General features: G+C 35.1%; 1 protein-coding gene and 2 long non-coding RNA genes across 4 annotated transcripts; all 3 read left to right on the forward strand.

The window, feature by feature from the left end:
* The first annotated feature begins 3,676 nt into the window (after positions 1 to 3,676).
* Positions 3,677 to 4,800, forward strand: LOC144431464 (uncharacterized). The gene is made up of 3 exons (XR_013480036.1): positions 3,677 to 4,040; positions 4,174 to 4,295; positions 4,475 to 4,800. It is a non-coding gene; the product is annotated as an uncharacterized LOC144431464 (long non-coding RNA).
* A 3,606-nt stretch (positions 4,801 to 8,406) lies between these two features.
* Positions 8,407 to 10,927, forward strand: LOC144431466 (uncharacterized). The gene is made up of 4 exons (XM_078119623.1): positions 8,407 to 8,781; positions 9,060 to 9,146; positions 9,869 to 10,092; positions 10,176 to 10,927. Exons 1-4 carry the CDS (start codon positions 8,454 to 8,456, stop codon positions 10,359 to 10,361), a joined length of 825 nt encoding a protein of 274 aa, XP_077975749.1. The 5' UTR covers positions 8,407 to 8,453; the 3' UTR covers positions 10,362 to 10,927.
* A 2,122-nt stretch (positions 10,928 to 13,049) lies between these two features.
* LOC144431181 (uncharacterized) lies at positions 13,050 to 16,141 on the forward strand. 2 transcript variants are annotated; one of them, XR_013479855.1, is made up of 2 exons: positions 13,050 to 13,275; positions 15,816 to 16,141. It is a non-coding gene; the product is annotated as an uncharacterized LOC144431181 (long non-coding RNA). The 2 variants fall into 2 exon arrangements; XR_013479856.1 differs by lacking the exon at positions 13,050 to 13,275 and adding an exon at positions 14,409 to 14,477.
* The last annotated feature ends 844 nt before the right edge of the window (positions 16,142 to 16,985 follow it).

Here is a 16,985-nt window from a genome sequence, read left to right on the forward strand (position 1 = left end):
ATGCTTGTTGTAGTTCAACTGGACCCAATGTATCGAAGACAATCACACAGTAGGTCCTTCTTGCATTTATAGTTCATATTTTATGTAAATCAAACTGTTAGAATTTTAATTCGTTTATATCGTCAATTTTAATTTTTAAGACTTCACATTCTGAGACTTTCTTACAAAAATCTTAGCTTATTCATATTTATCCCGATAAAGGAAAGTTCATGGACCCCGCACACTCGTCAGATTACCAGTCAAACTTAGTTTTTGGATTAGTTGACCAGTTAATTGTTCCATATGCAGGACTTTGATAAGGTAATCATATAACAGGGACTGACATTGATTTGCCCATTCAGAACATTTATTATGAGTTGCGTTGACATACTCCATCGACGACTTCATTGTTTCCAGGCGAATCATTGTCGACTCATGAGCTCGACAGCGATCAATACTCTTTGCAAGAGTTAAATCTCGTTTTTGTAAAAATCTTCGTCTAAGGTGATTATCGAGTACTCCATCAATTATCTATTATCAATTATAGTCAATAGAGTTGCAGTACGCAGGATAGGACTTGCAGGCAATTTCATAGTAGTCCCACGACCTTTTAAATATCTTCCAATTTAGAGACAAACTGCCACTTTTAACATTAAATGGCGCTGGAGTAGGAAGATTCATTTTCTATCTGCAGATGAGCAATTTTATGTAGGCGTAATTCGTATCCTCGCTATTCCACAATAGAACCACTTCTGACACCATGTTTCGTTTCTTAATTGCTATCTGCTCAGAATAGAAATTCGTATACAACTGAACTACGTTTATTGAGAACAGCGGCACCACGTTAAACAATACAACAAAACAACGATCATAAACAAACGTCTAAAAGTTAACACAACTGTATATCGACGGGTCTTACTACCTACTGAATACAGCGCGAAACACCGCGAAACAGCGCGATAGAGCGCAAAACAGCGCAAAATAGCGCGAAACAGAGGAAAACAGCGCGAAACAGAAGGAAACCAGCGCAAAACAGAGGGAAACAGCGCAAAACAGGAGACGCAGTCATTACCACCTCCTGCCACGAAAGAACCACGGCGCCTCTCGCCATGGTTTTATGGCGCTATTTCCGGCATATATACAAGGTTATGTACCGGATTAAAGGTCATCATGCGAAATTTTATCTACCTTTTTGGTGCTCCAGAAGTATGTGCAGCAATATGTCGCACAACCTGAATCCGCAACACACACACATACTATTTTCAGGTTGGGCGCCATCTTGGTGCACATACTTCTGGAGGTCCCTTTTTACCTAACCCTAACCCTAAAGCCAACCATATCCATATGGAAAATGTTCTAAATTATGGTACCCAAAATGTGTCACCAGCAGGGGCAGACCTGCCATTACAGCATTACTGGCTACATACGTTGGTTCGTGTTTTTAATTTGCTGCCGTGGTACTCCAACTCAAAACAAAGTGCCCCGAACTCATTGCAAAATTTTTTTCTGCTTCACACTGTTTTCCTCTGTTTTGCGCTCTTTCGCGCTGTTTCCCCACTGTTTTGCGCTGTTTCCCTCTGTTTTGCGCTGTTTCGCGCTGTTTTGCGCTGTTTCGCGCTGTTTTGCGCTGTTTCGCGCTGTTTTGCGCTGTTTCGCGCTGTTTTGCGCTCTTTGTGGTGTTTCGCGCTGTATTCAGTAAGTAGTAAGACCGGTATATCGACTGCTGAGCCAGACGAATAGATGAGATGCATTGCGCCGCAACAATTAGCGCTACTCATCATTTACGTCACAGTAATCACATTACGTCACAGGTCTAACCATTCTTTTAACGTTAAAAAGCATGTTATTGCCAGTATGTGTGGACAATTTTCGTGGATAATTTGTAAAAAGCAATTCTTAGGTAATGTCTTCACAAAAGTAAAGCAGTTAGCTAGCTGTTCATTCGGTCACTTATTTATACAGCTTTACAAAGTCCAAAGAAAACTTTGAACAATGAAACCATATGAAAGTTCGCGTTTAATCACATTTCACACAAAACCCCAAGGGATCTGTGAGAAGAATTTTCACCAAACATTCTGTGGCCTACACTGTTCGGATTTTGATTCAACGTTAATGCCCACGTAAGATCTTTGCAAGTGAAGACTTACACTCGTGTTTATTGTCACTCCCGTCCAAATGTGATGGTAATGATGCCGATGACGGTTCGTGACCGAATAAGTGATCTTTGCTGTACATATTTTCTGCATTTCCGCCGATGCTTTGACAACTCGCTTTTGCTTGGTCTAGATATAGTCGGTTATCATTTGTGATCAACACGTAACACTTTCCATTGTAAACTCCATCGCAATTTTCTAAATACAAGTGAAAATGTGTAAGATGGTCGATAGTTATCTTATAATGAATATATATATATAAAACTATTTTATTATTATTACGAGCTTTTATATTATGATCTCTGAAACATTTCCACAAAGTTTAAAACTCAATTAAAAGTAATCGTAGAGAACCTGGAGAGAAAAACTTGTATATCATACCTAAATCTCTTCTTGTCATACACTTCTCTTCCGAATCGTTTATTCTGGTATCAATACCTTTTGCTATACCATCAACGTCGGCAATATCTAATGGTAAAAATTGCGGTAATCGACTACTGATCATACGCTTGTTTATTTGTGACAGTGATTAACTACACTCTAAGAAATGTTCGGTAAATTTTACTGTCATTTTAGGGGTAAAAAATTAAAAAATAAGGTCGGTAAACTGATTCACCGACAAATGTCGGTAATAATCACCGACATTGGAGGCGTGGCATTAGTCAATGTTGGGCGCGCACACTGGTAAAGAAGAGCAGCCAATCAGACGCTATATTTCAAACGCGTAATTTATCACGCGCGGTTTTTTGTTGCTTTACTCCTTAATTTGTCCGTTTGATTTGACGAATTCCAGACTTTTGGACTTCGATATTTGGTCAGCCGACATTTATATCTTGGTCGCTTTTGTTATTACTGCAGTGATGCGTTGGCAGTATTTCTCTAAGCCTAAGGCAATGCATCTTGGATTCAATAATGTCAGTGCAGGTGTTGTGTTATTTAGTGCTGGTTATTAATGTATTGTTCAGTGTGATTATGGGGCAGTCTGGAAGTAGGGTAAGATCTATACCGTACCAATTACTGAATTAATATATATATGAATACATACAGACATACTTCAGTACTGGCTATAACAGTCTGACAGTACAGTAGTATACGGTACTGGTATAAGGTTGATTGGATGCAGATCCATGTTACGCCTGTCGATACTTAACACAGCCAGAGCTTAATTCGTATTACCAAGTCTGAATTTTTTTTTGTCAGTAGACTGGCAAATGTCAGAATGTTGAAATGACAATACAATATCTGAATATGCCCTCTTTACAGCTCTAGACTTGAAATGTTAACATCTAATTACTGAATCAAGATAAACCGTCAAATTACCAACAGCTTTATGATGATCGCAAACCCAGACTGGACTACAGGGAAAACATGAACAGGCAGACAGGGGAAGGGGTAACGTTGCTCCACACCCAGAAACCGTGGCTTGAAGAATATACAGGTATCAATTACATATACTCATATATTTATATACTGATTCAGTGATTGAAAATCATCTACAGACAGACATATTTGATAATGATATTTTAAATTATTGAATTTGAAAAACAGCAATTCACATTTAACTGTCATAAAAACACTAGATTTCCCTTTAACTTATGACACTATAAATAGAAAATTAAAACAACATTTATCTACCTTATTCTGCATATTTACTAAAACCAATTCTATAAATTTGGTTGAATTTCTCCTTTGAATAAGACCGAATTTGAACATATTACATATAATGAAGTTGGGGAATGAATACATTCCTTTTTAACAGTGTTTTCGCTTTAGAAACTGAAGAATCTGATTATGCAGGCATGAACAAATTGTCTGCCCCAACTCTGAACTGTGAAAAATTCAATGTCATAGGCTTCAAAATATTTGAGATTCTTACTAACATGTTATTTCAAGGAAGAAGTATTTGAGGTTAGTTATAATGTTAATTTTGAATTGCTAAAAGAGGAACTTTGTCATCTGCTCTGGCAATAAAGTATTAGGAGTGTACTTTTTATTATTTAGGAACTTTTAAATAATTTATTCCATTTAAATACTATTTCAGGTACCTCTTCCATCTGATCTACAAAGTTTGGTAATACTGGAAAAGTCTGTATCGATTGATTGCCCACAGATTTTTGTCCTTGAACTCCAAGAGGAAAAGAAAATATAAAAGTTTATAGAAAGGTGGGATATTGTAATGTATGCTAGTACATGCAATTAAATAATTTCAGATATTTCTCACTTGCAAAAGAATTAGATTGGTTGATTGAATACTACAAAATGTTAAATCTTATTCGAAAATTAGGTAATATTTTTAAATTTTGGAGTTGTTTGGGTAAAACTCTTTGTACATTCCATTTCAGATAACTTGAAGTTATGAAGAAGAAAATACCAGTTCGTAAGAGTTCGTAAAAGCAAATGGATGATGCAATACAATCAGCATGGGCAACACTAACCCGGAAAGACTCCCCTTCTGCCATAGACTATTCTCTCACAAGGACTGTCTATAGAGACTTGTTTAAAGAAACTATGTGAACGGATACCCTGCGAGCATAAACTTCTTCAACAAGAAGTTTCTGTTTACCTCGCATTTCTAACTTTTCACTATACAATTTCTCATTTTTCCAAGTTTAATCATTCATTTCACGTTCACATTTATTTTTTGAATAAACCTTGTTTCATAGAATAATAGTCTGTGATTTTTACTGATCATGTCCTGTAAAATGTAATGCCAGGATATTTACGGTAATTTTTACCGTGTTCTGAATGTAAATTCACCGAATTTGTAATGTAAATTCACAGGCTAGCGTCGGTAAATATTTCTACGCATTGTCGGTGAAAATTACCGTAAAAAAATTGTAAGGATTACTAGGGAAATCCTGTAAAATTTACAGGTGATCAACAGCGATTTTACCGAAAATTCTTGTGATATTCACCTTAAAATCGCATTAAAATTTCACAACTACATTCCAGTAATATGTAATGCCAGGCGATTGCCGGTAAATATTTCTTAGAGTGTAGTCATGGGCAGCAGACTACGCCTCACTCGGGGAGTGAGCGACCCACAGTTTAAGATTCTGCTCAAATAATAGAGAATTGGTTTTGGACGATCGGCCATCTCGCGACTTTTCCCGATAGTTAATGTCGTTAACTTAACTTAGAGCGATTTTGTGCCAATATGAAATATCAATTCGTGACAAGGCTTAGTACTGGCATTTAGGATACAAAGTTCTCAAAATAGGGATTTCGTATTTTTAATTATTAGAGTATTCATATATACACTTATTGCCGCTCAACTGAACCCGAAAAAGTATTGCAAATCGAAAGAAACGAAAGCCGGATAATAGGTGTTTTGTTATATTTATATTGATAAATATTTAAAAATACTTTTAAAACTGTAATAGTAGTTATATTTATTTCATTGCCACTTTAATATTTACTTTTACTAGACACTGAATAAATTAGGTAAGATGTACTTAGTTTATCATCTCTTTTTACTTTTAATCACCCACATATAATTCACCTCTGACGATGATTTTCGACATTCGACAGAGGTGGAAACATCACACACGGTTGTGAAATGTGTCAAGTAATGGTACCGTTATGGTTTAGTAATCATGCATAGTGGGTTCGTTTTCTTACCATTTCTATTTATCTTATTGCATTTTCATTCAAACTACGCTTATCACAACCTCCAGCTCCAAGGACTCAAGTATATTTATTTTCGAGATATAAATATACTTAGTTATATGAAGATTTATTAACATAGTTTTATGATATGCTTGTTGTAGTTCAACTGGGCCCAATGTATCGAAGACAATCACACAGTAGGTCCTTCTCGCATATTTTATGTTCATTTCATATTTTATGTAAATCAAAGCGTTAGAAATTTAACTCGTTTATATCGTCAATTTTAATTTTTAAGACTTCACATTCTGAGACTTTCTTACAAAAATCTTAGCTTATTCCTATTTATCCCGATAAAGGAAAGTTCATGGACCCCGCACACTCGTCAGATTACCAGTCAAACCTAGTTTTTGGATTAGTTGACCAGGTAATTGTTCCATATGCAGGACTTTGATAAGGTAATCATATAACAGGGACTGACATTGATTTGCCCATTCAGAACATTTATTATGATAGTGTTTACAGCCAATTACTGTGCTGCAGTCCATATATAATTTTATTGCTCGTATCTTACTGCAATTAAGTTGACAAATATTTCATAATATCTGGTAACTGCATATTAGACCTTCTTGGCTTTCTTACCGTCAATATAACAAATCCGTATAATCCGATGAAGCAATGTTTGTCAACAAGCTCAAGAAGTCAGTCGCTTCCTATACAACCAGTCATGGTTATGACGTTAAATTCTCACAATTTATTTGTATATTTTTAGTTGGTCAGTTTATTCTCCAAATACCAAACAGCACACACATACATGTATAACTGCTTATATCGAGAAAGAAAAGTTTTGAGATAATTATCATATGTAAAATTAATCACCAATTTTATAAAACGCATATGACGCTCAAGATGCATTCGAAAGAATGCCATTGTTTATTTCAGCTGTTTTAAAACTGTCCGTTTTAAAAAGTTAGGTCTACAGACTTCAAAATATGTACTAATATTTTCATCATAATTGTCTAATAAATGTATTGTATATATATTTTTTAAATATATGTCACGTCGAAGCGCCAAGCGCCATATATAGAAGTTAAGGTCAATCCCAAGATCAATATCTCAGAAATGTTTTTAGCTAAGATGAGACTATATTGTTGGTATAGGGTTTCGGGGCTGAGTTTTTATTTCGGTCGTTATAATCGAATCCAAATCTGAAGTAAATGTGTGAAACTGAACAGAGGGTATTTTATCATGTTTTCTTCTAAGAACAAATGTGGGAATTTATTTTTGAGTGCTGTTCTACAAAAACGATGGCGAAAATGATGTGAAAAAAACTGATATAAACTCGAGCCGATTCCCTGGCAAACTCGAAAAACTTTAATCCAAGATCTGAAAGTGATTTACCGAAGTTAGATGATCCGAAGTCATGTGAGACCTTAAGTATGATTCAGGTCAATAAGGTCGGAAAAACAAACTTTAATGTTACAATGTTTTGTCTGGGTAACGATCTAAAATTTAGTAAACACTTTAAGAAAGTTGAAAGGATTGGGACAAAGTGACACGACAGTGCATTTCTATAAACCTAAATTTTACAGCTGAAACTGAAATTTTAGCAGCTTATGACAATATATATACTTAGTTTGTCATAATATTAGCAAAGAATTTTTCCTATTTTGAATCGTGGAAGCGCAAGTGAACTTTCGAAACAAAGCTATAAGAAAAAAACTATTATACTTCCATGATATAAATTCAACATTCAAGCTATCAAATTCGACAAATCAATAATTTTTGATCTGATAGATAGTACTTTTCACATATGAAACACATAAACCTTGAACGAAGAATCAATATTGATCGTGTAATCACATTTCACGCAAAACCCCAAGAAGTCTGGTAGTAATAGGTTCATCAAACATTCCGTGATTTTCATGATTCGGATCCGATTCATGTTTATATATAACATAACAAGGCTAGCACCGCAGAACGGAACCTTTGGTTTAAAACCGTATTGTTCAGTTTAAAATTCACTTCAAAATGTCAATATTGCCAACATCAATGTAATAAATAGGCTACTGCTTATCTAGACGATAGTGATATATTTTTAATCTGATGTGAAAATGAATATGCACGGTCTAATACGAATTTCTGGTGATGGGAGAAAGATACGATTGTACGTATAATGTTGATACGTACGTTGTTGTTATAAATGTTGATGCTCTCCGTGTTGACATAGTAAATCAATGATTAACCTATCTAAATGAAGACAAAATTAAATGTATCTCTCGATCTCAATGTAATTCAATTGTAACGAAAACACGTAAAAGAATAATAAAAAAGTTTGATGGACATTTTCGAAAACATTTTCTTTCAGCCTCACTTTTCGTATTTAAGTGAGGTCAAATACTATGGTTGTATATAGTTAGCCTCATTTTCATCCATTTGGTATAGCACAAAAGAGGCCACTTATAAAGTCTGTAATAAACTTGAGAAACCTTTTTGTGAAGTTTTTCACGATATCAAACTGGTGATTGATTTTAGGCAACGTCAACGATCACACATATACACTCGAGAAAATGTCAGCTTTTTGTAGCATAAAATGAAAAAAGGGGTATCATACCACACTATAAGTAGCGTGTCAATATATAGACTATAAGAAAAGGAAAATCGGTTCCGTTGTAGATACGTGTTTGATTTGCGATTCAAGTGAATAGATTGACAATGAAAATGCATGTTTGCATTTATTTGGCAATTTTCTTGTTGGCATTTATCTTAGGTCATACGCAAGGCCATGACAATAAGAAAATAATGGTCTGTGAAGACTTGGATGATGTGCTCGGAAATGAAAATCAACAAAGACCCGATGTCCGGTCTCAAGTTAATGGACCCCCCGGCAAAAAGGGGCCCCCTGGAATTAAGGGAGAGAAAGGAAATGTTGGCACCACAGGGCGGCAAGGTTTATTGGGTCCACCGGGTGCGAGAGGATTGAAAGGTGCAACAGGCTCTCCTGGTGTTGCTGATGAAACTGAACTTCAAAGAATTCATCAAGGTAATTATTACAACAACATTTGTTGAACAATGACTTTGCCAACTTTCTGCGCCTGAGAGACTAATTGTTATCGATACTATGGCAAGTGTAGGAAAAAGCTTATCAAGCATATTCAATTTCCGAAATTGATTAATTAATTAATACCATTAATAAGTCGATTCAACGCCAACAGATTCCAGAACTTATACTTGACCACAAGTATTTCCAACTTACATATATCAAAATAAAAATGGAATTTCTGAACATTATTTCAAATAGCTTTAATTTTTTTCTATTAGACATTGCCGACGTTGATGGTATAGCAAAAGGTATTGAGACTAGATTAAACGATTTGGAAAGAAAGTGTATGACAAGAAGAGATTTAGGTATGATACACAAGATTATTTCTCTACTTTTATTTGAGTTTTAAACTTTGTGGAAAGGTTCCACAGATTGAAATATAGAAATCTTTAAATAATAATTTATTAGTTTTATGCAAGCTATATTCACTAAGACTATAAAATAGACCAGTATGGTGGTCCATCGTTGTCACGCGGAAAATTAAAAAAAATAATTTAAAACAAAATAAAACAAAATTTGCAAAAAAACGAAACTAAAATAAAAACGGAATAAAAAAATAATGAAAAAGCCAAAAAAAAAAAACGATTAAAATGAAAATAAAGAGGTTTATCCTTGTCAGACGTTTTCATTTGAAAAAGTGTTGCTTCTGCTCGGGGCAGGTAGAAACCTGTGGAAAGGTTAATCCATATATCATTTAGAAATTAAACTTATTCCACTCAATGCAAATTATATAGTAGTGAATTGGAAACCCAAGGAACACCGTTTGTAAGCGTAGAAGTATGTATGACAACGTTGGTGCAAGGCAGAAGCAACATTTTTCAAAATAAACCCCCTGTCAACGATATTTTAATCTTAATTTTTTATTCCGTTTTCATTTCATTTTTGTTTTATTTTTGTAAACTTTATTTAATTTTTATATTTTCTATTTTATTTTTTAGAGTTTTTCACTGATAATTTGGCGCCAAACGAACAAAAAGTTTGGGAACCTCTGAAATGGGCAATCCTAAACATTTTCATTTATATTTAGAAAATTGCGATGAAGTTTACGATGGAAAGTGTTACGTGTTGATCACAAATGATAACCGCCTAAATCTAGACCAAGCAAAAGCGAGTTGTCGAAGGATCGGAGGGAATGCAGCAAACATTTATAGCAAAGATCACTTTTATAAGATGGTTGCATTAATCCGGTCACGGATCGTCATCGGGCATTATTACCATCACCTATGGACGGGAATGACATTAAACACGAGTGTAAGTTTTCACCTGCAAATACAACCACAATGTTTAATAACTGCAAATTTTGTGTTCATCTTTTTTCTGTTTGATCTTTTCAGACAAAAAGAATTTATTTATCCAATGAAAGAACAGCTGCCTACACACGCTGGGTACCAAATAGACCATTCAATCCTGCAAGACCTTACATGGGCATTCACGTTCAATCAGATCCAAATCATGTAAATCAAGGAATGTTTGATGAAAATTCCTCATTCAGACTTCTTGGGGTTTTGTGTGAAATGTGATTGAAAGCGAACTTTAATATTGATACTTCGTTCAAAGTTTTTTTTTGTATATGAATTGCTTTTTACAATTGCTCATCAACGTGTCTGACTGATGACCCCATTATTCCCGTGTCTGTTCAATTCTAATTTGAAGATTTTAGTCAGCATTGCCGCTATATGAATATTAGTTGGCTGTATTATATTGGCTGTATTTGTATGTCACGTTACCAACACTATCGAAATGAAAAGCCCAATAGGATTAGCTTACTATTTGAATGAGAACACAAAACGCTGAAAATGCCTTCAGCCTGATGCAAAATTAAGTCGATGAGATCTCAGTACTACTTCATCAATGAACCATGCTAGTTATCAGACGATTTCTGCAGGGTTGACTTTCGAGTTTCTCAAACGAAGCGCTAAACGCAAACATAGAACCAAATTTGCCACAAAAATTTGTGCGTGATACACCCGACTTTTAATGGATTTTCATAACACACATAAAACAAAACATTTCATGAACTTGTTAACTTTCCGCATGTGTCTAAATTGACTTATAATTCAAATAAATGTACATTGGAATGCAATTATCTCCTGCGTCACACAGCTAGCTTGTGGAATTATCGAAGGTGAAAATGAAAGTAAATGAAGCATTAAAAGAAACTTCGTACTGAACTATGAACTAAACCTAAATCAATACCTAAGAAATTTTCGCAAACGTTTGGAAAAATCGCTGAATATTATCTAGCAGCGTTGAATTAGGTACACGTTCGATAGACTTGGGTATAAATTTAGGCATTTTGCAATAAAAATGAATCATAGCTAATAATTTACATTCAAAGGTCTGCTTTATATGCCTGCTACAGGAGTATTTAGAATTAAATTAAAAAAATTCGTTTTCGATGTTGGACTATAATATAATAGTGGGGTTTTCAACGACTACGACGAGAAAGTGCTGCCTGTAGCATACGTAGAAAGATATAGAAAGTGTGCAAAATTCAGGATTGCTAGATTGTGGGTTGTTTACATAAGATTCTGGGTACGCGTTACGTTGTAATACAAGCGGTTACACTTACAAATTGATCTATGCCAGCATAATACAGCTCAGGAATATTGATATTATGTGGTCAAATTAAATTTAAAATTTATGAATAATTAAAAAATATATATCGTCACGGTAGAGAGGCGGCGCAAACGGAATAGCCAAGGCTGATGTGAAAAGGGTTGGAATGGTGCAAATCCAGGCCCGTGGACACATGCGGTCCGCAGATTCATTATCTGTGGCCCGCGTCGCATTCGGAAAGTACCGTATATGCTCGTTTTACCGCCCGATCTTGATTAATAAAGGCCCATTTGAATAGCCGTCCGTGTGAACAGAACATAAAAACGAGAATATCGGTCGGGGACCGAAGACTTATCGATCGAAACCGCGGCTAATTATACGACATAATTCATCCATAATCGATATTCTCGTTTCAATATTGATAGGGCTTCGCAAAACTTTTCCCTCTTTTGCGGATTTGTACCTGCGGTGCGTAGAGAAAGTCAAAATTTTCGTTATTCTCGTTCGAATCATACTTGAGAACTGGAAATGACAATATATTAATTATTGTAACGATCGATCTTATCTATATGTGACTTGACAAACAAACAACCTGACAAAACAACAAGCGTCCGTGCTTGAATAAGGGCCCGGTTAGTGAGTTTGGTTTAAAAATATGGGCCCGGGCTACAAAACGAGAAAATATACGGTAATCAAAAAATTGCATTTTGTGTTGTTTAGTCATAAAATTAACCAGAAAAATTTTCTGACGTATTGTTACATCACTAATGTCACTGAATTGACTAGTGATATGGCTAGCTGAGGCAACGTTTAGTCGGGAATATATGCTAACAATTTTGGCATCATAGAAATCTAAAAATCGAATGCGGAAAATGATGCCTATATGTCGGAAAATTTAGTAATTACTCTCCTGTACCTCACATTGTGTAATCAATCAATCTGTTATTTTGTAAACATAGGTTTGAAAAAAAAAGTTGACAAATTCAAACAGATTTTTAACTAGATGTGGGAGGAAAAACACCACAATGCTCACTTGATATGTCTGCAAGTTGTGTCGGTGAAAAAAGAATATAATTTAGAACGACATTTTGAAATCTTGTGAGCAATGAGCTTTTCCAGAGTCAAGATTTTACTTAAATTTGCGGAAGCACTTTTTCCGTTATGAAGAGTTTGAAATCCTACACTAAATGTAGATATAGAAAGAGTTTTGTAGGTTTTAGAAAGTTTTTTGGTGGTTTTTACATGCCTTAATGTGTTAGCTTAATAAATGACAGATACTGATCAATGTGTTTGCACAATAAAAGTGTTTGTTATGTATTGCACTGTTTACCTATTCTTGGCACTATTATGGCCCGCGAACAATGCAAAAATAATTTTGGGGCCCCGAAGCCGATAACCTTGGAACACCCTGAGTTAGACAGAGGATCCGGCAAGTTTTAAATAAAATAAATTTGGAATGTTTATCGCAGGATCGACTGTATCTATGAGCGTACGGCAAAAAAGTAAGACTTATGAACATTTTCTAAAAAGTCTAATTTCAGTATACCATGATATAATTTATATACTATATAAGCATGTAACTATGACATTGAGATATGTTTTGAGGAATCTTTTTATTTGCGTTTATGTTTTCTCAGAATTTTGTGAAGTAAAAAATGAAAAAGAGGTCTGTGTTACTGGACTGAAATCCATCGAAAACCAGATGTCGATTATTTACGAGCAGTTTCTATTTGCAAACAAATGTCGATGGAAATTGCTGTCATACCGAAAGATGATCCCAGTATTGATACGTTCATTTCTTCGAAATTGGTGAAAATGATTCCTCCACATCGTTATTGGTCAAGCGTATGGACAAATATGACTTTCGATTTGAAGGTATAAACGTAACTACCGACTAAGTGTGTTAGATTTAAAACTTTTCTTAGAGTTTATCATAATGGATTGGTTTTGAAGATGTGCGTTACTATCGATGTGCTTTTGCAGAACCAATTTTATAATCTACATGATCAATGATCTCATCTCCGATTATGCCGACGTCATTACTTAATATTGATGTCTATAGATAAGATTTATGATCAGATATAACGTAGATCGGGTTGGGGAAAATGGGGGAAAGCAGTGGCAACTGTTTTATCACCTCAAAAAAAAAGATTCCATCACAAATCAATATCAATCTAATGTCATGACAATCAATGGAGAATTCATTTCGTTTATAGCAAAAAATCTTTTGGTAATTTTGGTTGTGAATTTGGTCTCACGAAAATTATATTGTATTGAAATTCACAGTTTATGTACTATAATATAGATTTTAATCTTGACTGTAAGTTATTTTCATGGATAATATTGAGGAAACAACATTTTTATGATAATCCAAATATATTTTTTAAGATTTTCTCGCCCACGATAATTTTCAAAGCCATAAAGGTTAAGAAATATTGGTTCAATCATGTGCACATTTGACCTTTACAAATTGTTGATTCGTTATTTCATATATAAAATATTGCCCTTGCTATAGATCCGCGACCAAATTTATAAGACTATTTTGAAAACTTAATCATCGTAAAGCAAGTTCGATATTTTTCTATACGTGTATTTTGTGGATTCGGTTTTTCTGTTGTCGTCGCACAAAACAAAGTTGCCAGTCATTGTAGTCAATTCCATTTATCGTCCATTTCAAATCGTGTTTACAGAAAGTTTTATTTTAAATGTTTCATAACTTGGACTATTAAATCAACAAACTTACATTCCTTGCTTGACCGTATTGAACAATAGTGCCCAAATTTAAAAGTTTCTCATAAAAGGCTGCAGTCTCTATCCCTTCCCGGAACGCTCATATGGGTTTACTTTCCTATAGTTTTTAAATTTCGGTACTTATAGGGTCAATATCCTTCTTAGCTGTTTATCGACGTAATGCCCTGATATGAGAGAAGCGATAAAACCTTCCAGCCGTGACGCAAAGTGCGAATCGTATAAAAAGCCTGGATTTCAAATTCACCTGTCAGACGTCTAAAAAATGTGACTCAGCTCAGACGGGAAATACTCCTTTATAACGACTTATTACTTATCGATTTTAATCGGTAAGTATGTTGATAGGTATTTGTCTGTATGTCTGTCTGTTAGATGCACGCGATATCTCACGAAAGCGAGTTTGAATCTGCTCCAGATTTTGCATGTGCATTCATCTTATCTCGGACCAGAAGCCTATTGATTTCGGGCGAATTATGTCGTATAATTAGCGAGTTATCAATCAATTATTGATATAGTGATCTAGATTTTTGTAAAGCGAGAGAATTTTGAAACCCACCGAGTGTGTGTGTGCGATGCGCAGTGTGCAAGTTACAAGAGCGGATGAATCGAAACTGCAGTTTCTGTTTTGGGGGATCCCCTAACTATCGATCGATAAGTCTTCGGTTTCCAACCGATATTCTCGTTATTGTTTTAGCATGTATTTTCAGTCATACTAACTATCCCTGACCATCCCTGGCGCTGTGTTGTTTTGATAAATATGATTTCGAATGCTCCATAGTTGGCAGAGGTATGGAGATTTTTGTATGTAAAAAAAAACGTAAAATTAATGGTAATTTTAACGCGTAAATGCGCGTATGAGATTGTTTACGCCGTTCTACGCGCATTTCCGTCGAAAAAATTGTTTTGCATTGGGGGTTGTCTGTGCAGTAATAATAAGAGCTGTGACGTCATCAGTATCGGTAATTTGACCTTGAACTTGACAATACTGTAAATACAATTGTGAATTTCAGAGTAATAACCATTTATGCTATAATAGTCGTTTTGGTATTGTTATGTTAGGAAAAACTTGACGAAAACGTTGAAGAAAAAATTAATTAATTAGGAATTAATTATTAACCCTCTACTGTACACAGAATATCTCAAAGTCCAATTTTTTTTTAGAAATTTTTGAAATTTTTTTGCAAAAATTTTTTTCGAGGGGTGTGTTTTAAAGATATATTGCTGAATAGAACTCTAGCAGACGCTTTTAAAAACCCATGAGTAAAGCTTTAGGGCTTAATGGTTGACATAAAAAAATAAGTTTAAAAATACCCATAAAATGGGCAGGGCTTGAGGCTTGTATTGGGCTATACTTCCAATTTTGCCTTCATAATTTTCAGAGATTGAGTAGGGAGAATTATATTTTTTCTGATCAAATTGTTGAAATCATCGATCAAAGCAATATTTTCTCGAGATTTGAAGATCAGATACGTGATGTTGACTCAATGCTACAAAGCTGTATAAACATTTCAGCTTTTCGAACTTTGAGTCTCTGCCTTTGTCGCAGGTTACCAATATAATTCAGTTCGATTTATTTTGTGTAAACGTTAACATATTGATTATCCGATATTACAACTATCTACATTTTCATCAAGTTTAATATCATTAATCTTCTTGATTTATTTCAGACTGGAGTGGTTTCTCCTCCGGGTAGTTTAGACAACTTCGTTTGGTATGGAATATTTGATGCTCCTCAGCAAAAAACGTGGACAAGAACGTGACAAAAACGTGTTTGTCATTGATTTTCCTGTTTCCACTGTTGTCAACTCGGATTCTTCCAGAATGACATATGGAGCTGTGTGTTGGTTTCCCATATCATGATATTAGTGGTGCAGCTCACAAACCTTTTACATACAGGGTGATCAGACCAAGTGTAGACAAATGTTTATTGAAATATCTACAATATAAATGTAAGAGAGAAAAAATTATTTTGCAGAAAATGGCATTATAAAGATAAATAGTATAATTCATTGTTATTTTCTGATATATCCTTCCTTTGCCTTCACCACACTCCTCGATCTGTTCGGAACTTGACTGCACGAGGCACGTATGGTTTCTTCCGAAATCTTGTCCCAATAAGTCATCAACCTATGCTTTAGAGCAGTTGCTCTCAATCTGAGTTACGCGCACCACTAGTGGTACGCAAGCAGCTTTGAATCATTGCAACAATAAATTTTTGTATTCGCTGAAGAGCGTTTATAGCGCTACCGATCCTTGTCTTTTAAAGATCGCCCTCGTCGGTTACTGTCCACTAAAAACAGAAAGGGCATGTTTCGCCATTTTGCATGATATTTTACAGTGCGTCTGCATTAAATGAGGGAGCGTTCGTGATAGCGGCTAGTACTGTTCAAAGTGTATTCGTACGAGGTTTCGAATAATTTAGCGATTATGATAAGATGTATTGTGACGTAACGGACCAATTGGCAAAAACGTCCCTGTTTCGTTTCAGGTGGGCACAGGGGCGTAGCCAAAAAGTTTGAAAGGGTTTCTAAATTTTTATTTTTTTTTTTCAAGTTAGATTGAAACAGCTAGCGGGTCCGATCGAACGCTGGAATACGCGTGTTTTCAGTATTCAGTAGTTTTGGTAATCTTGGTAAAATAATGGGCGAGGGCGCTCTGTAACGACAAGGATTGGTAGCCTTATAAACGCCGTTTAGCGAATACAAAAGTTAATTGTTGCAATAATTCAAAGCTGCTTTCGTACCACGTGAAATACTCCCGTGTATCAGACTGACAACAACTAATCTTAAGGCATAAATTGATGACCTGTTGGGACAAGATTTCAGAAGAAACCATAC

The sequence above is a fragment of the Styela clava genome, chromosome 13, assembly GCF_964204865.1.
Source record: "Styela clava chromosome 13, kaStyClav1.hap1.2, whole genome shotgun sequence".
NCBI classification, from domain to species: Eukaryota; Metazoa; Chordata; class Ascidiacea; order Stolidobranchia; family Styelidae; genus Styela; species Styela clava.

What these genes read in the sequence shown, in the direction of transcription:
- LOC144431466 (XM_078119623.1), top strand. Translation starts at nt 8,454, where the DNA reads ATGAAAATGCATGTTTGCATTTATTTGGCAATTTTCTTGTTGGCATTT. An exon ending in TATGACAAGAAGAGATTTAG is followed by an intron (nt 9,147 to 9,868) that starts GTATGATACACA and finishes ATTTATATTTAG; the next exon opens with AAAATTGCGATGAAGTTTAC. An exon ending in GAATGACATTAAACACGAGT is followed by an intron (nt 10,093 to 10,175) that starts GTAAGTTTTCAC and finishes TGATCTTTTCAG; the next exon opens with ACAAAAAGAATTTATTTATC.